Genomic DNA, 798 nt, shown 5'->3' with positions numbered 1-798 from the left:
AAAAGAACCTGAACTAACTCAGACTGTGAACATTGTAAATGTAAACTCAAAGTGTGAAATTCAAATGTAATTTCAAATGATTAAAAATCAGTTTTCAAAAGTTCATTTCAACCATTGAACAGTTTAAATGTTAAAAAGCTGAAGAAGATTTTAGCTCATGAATATGAACCTGTCTGCAGGTTAGAGTCAACACAACTTTAACATCAGATTAATCTGAGCACAGAAATAAAACATGGAGTCTGACCTCAGAGTCTCCAGTCCACATTCTGGACGCTCCAGAAAACCACACAGCTGCTTCACATCTGGATCCTGCGGGTCATTGTCACTGTCACGTTGGGTCTGAAAGCCCCATTAGGGTCGGGCTCTCAACAACCGCTCATCCAAACCACTTCACAGAGGACACAGCACTAACTCAGGTCCTCAGCTTCACACTCACCAAGTCTGAGCTCCATCAGCTGAGCAGTTGTTGAGAAGATCAGAGGACAGAGATTTCTCCATTTATCAGTCGGACATTAGATTCAGCTGTAAGATCTACATCAGAGAACTCACCTCAGAGTCTCCAGTCCACAGTCTGGACTCTCCACAAGGTCACGCAGCTGCTTCACATCTGGATCCTGCAGGTTGTTGTCACTCAGGTCCAGTTCTCTCAGGTGGGAGGGGTTGGACTTCAGAGCTGAGGCCAGAGAAGAACAGCTGATCTCTGACAAACTGCAGTTCATCAACCTGAATAAAGAATAAAAGATGTGTGTTGACTCAGAGATGACATCACAGTCATGTGACTTTAGTCCAAAGATACTT

The 798-nt window shown here is 43.4% G+C and overlaps 1 protein-coding gene across 1 annotated transcript in view; it reads right to left on the bottom strand.

The window, feature by feature from the left end:
- Window positions 1-798, bottom strand: part of LOC111644959 (uncharacterized) — an 80,064-nt gene that overhangs the window by 36,181 nt on the left and 43,085 nt on the right. Inside the window, exon 16 of the mRNA XM_087170318.1 lies at window positions 550-723. Within this exon, the coding sequence (XP_087026444.1) occupies window positions 550-723 (174 nt within the window). The remainder of the gene's footprint in view (window positions 1-549; window positions 724-798) is intronic.

This window comes from Seriola lalandi, unplaced genomic scaffold (assembly GCF_002814215.2).
Source record: "Seriola lalandi dorsalis isolate HSWRI2012SDOR001 ecotype SW California unplaced genomic scaffold, Sedor1 jcf7180002054945, whole genome shotgun sequence".
Lineage (NCBI taxonomy): Eukaryota > Metazoa > Chordata > Actinopteri > Carangiformes > Carangidae > Seriola > Seriola lalandi.
Note: the sequence above shows the minus strand (reverse complement) of the source record. Positions and strands in the feature narration are given on the sequence as shown.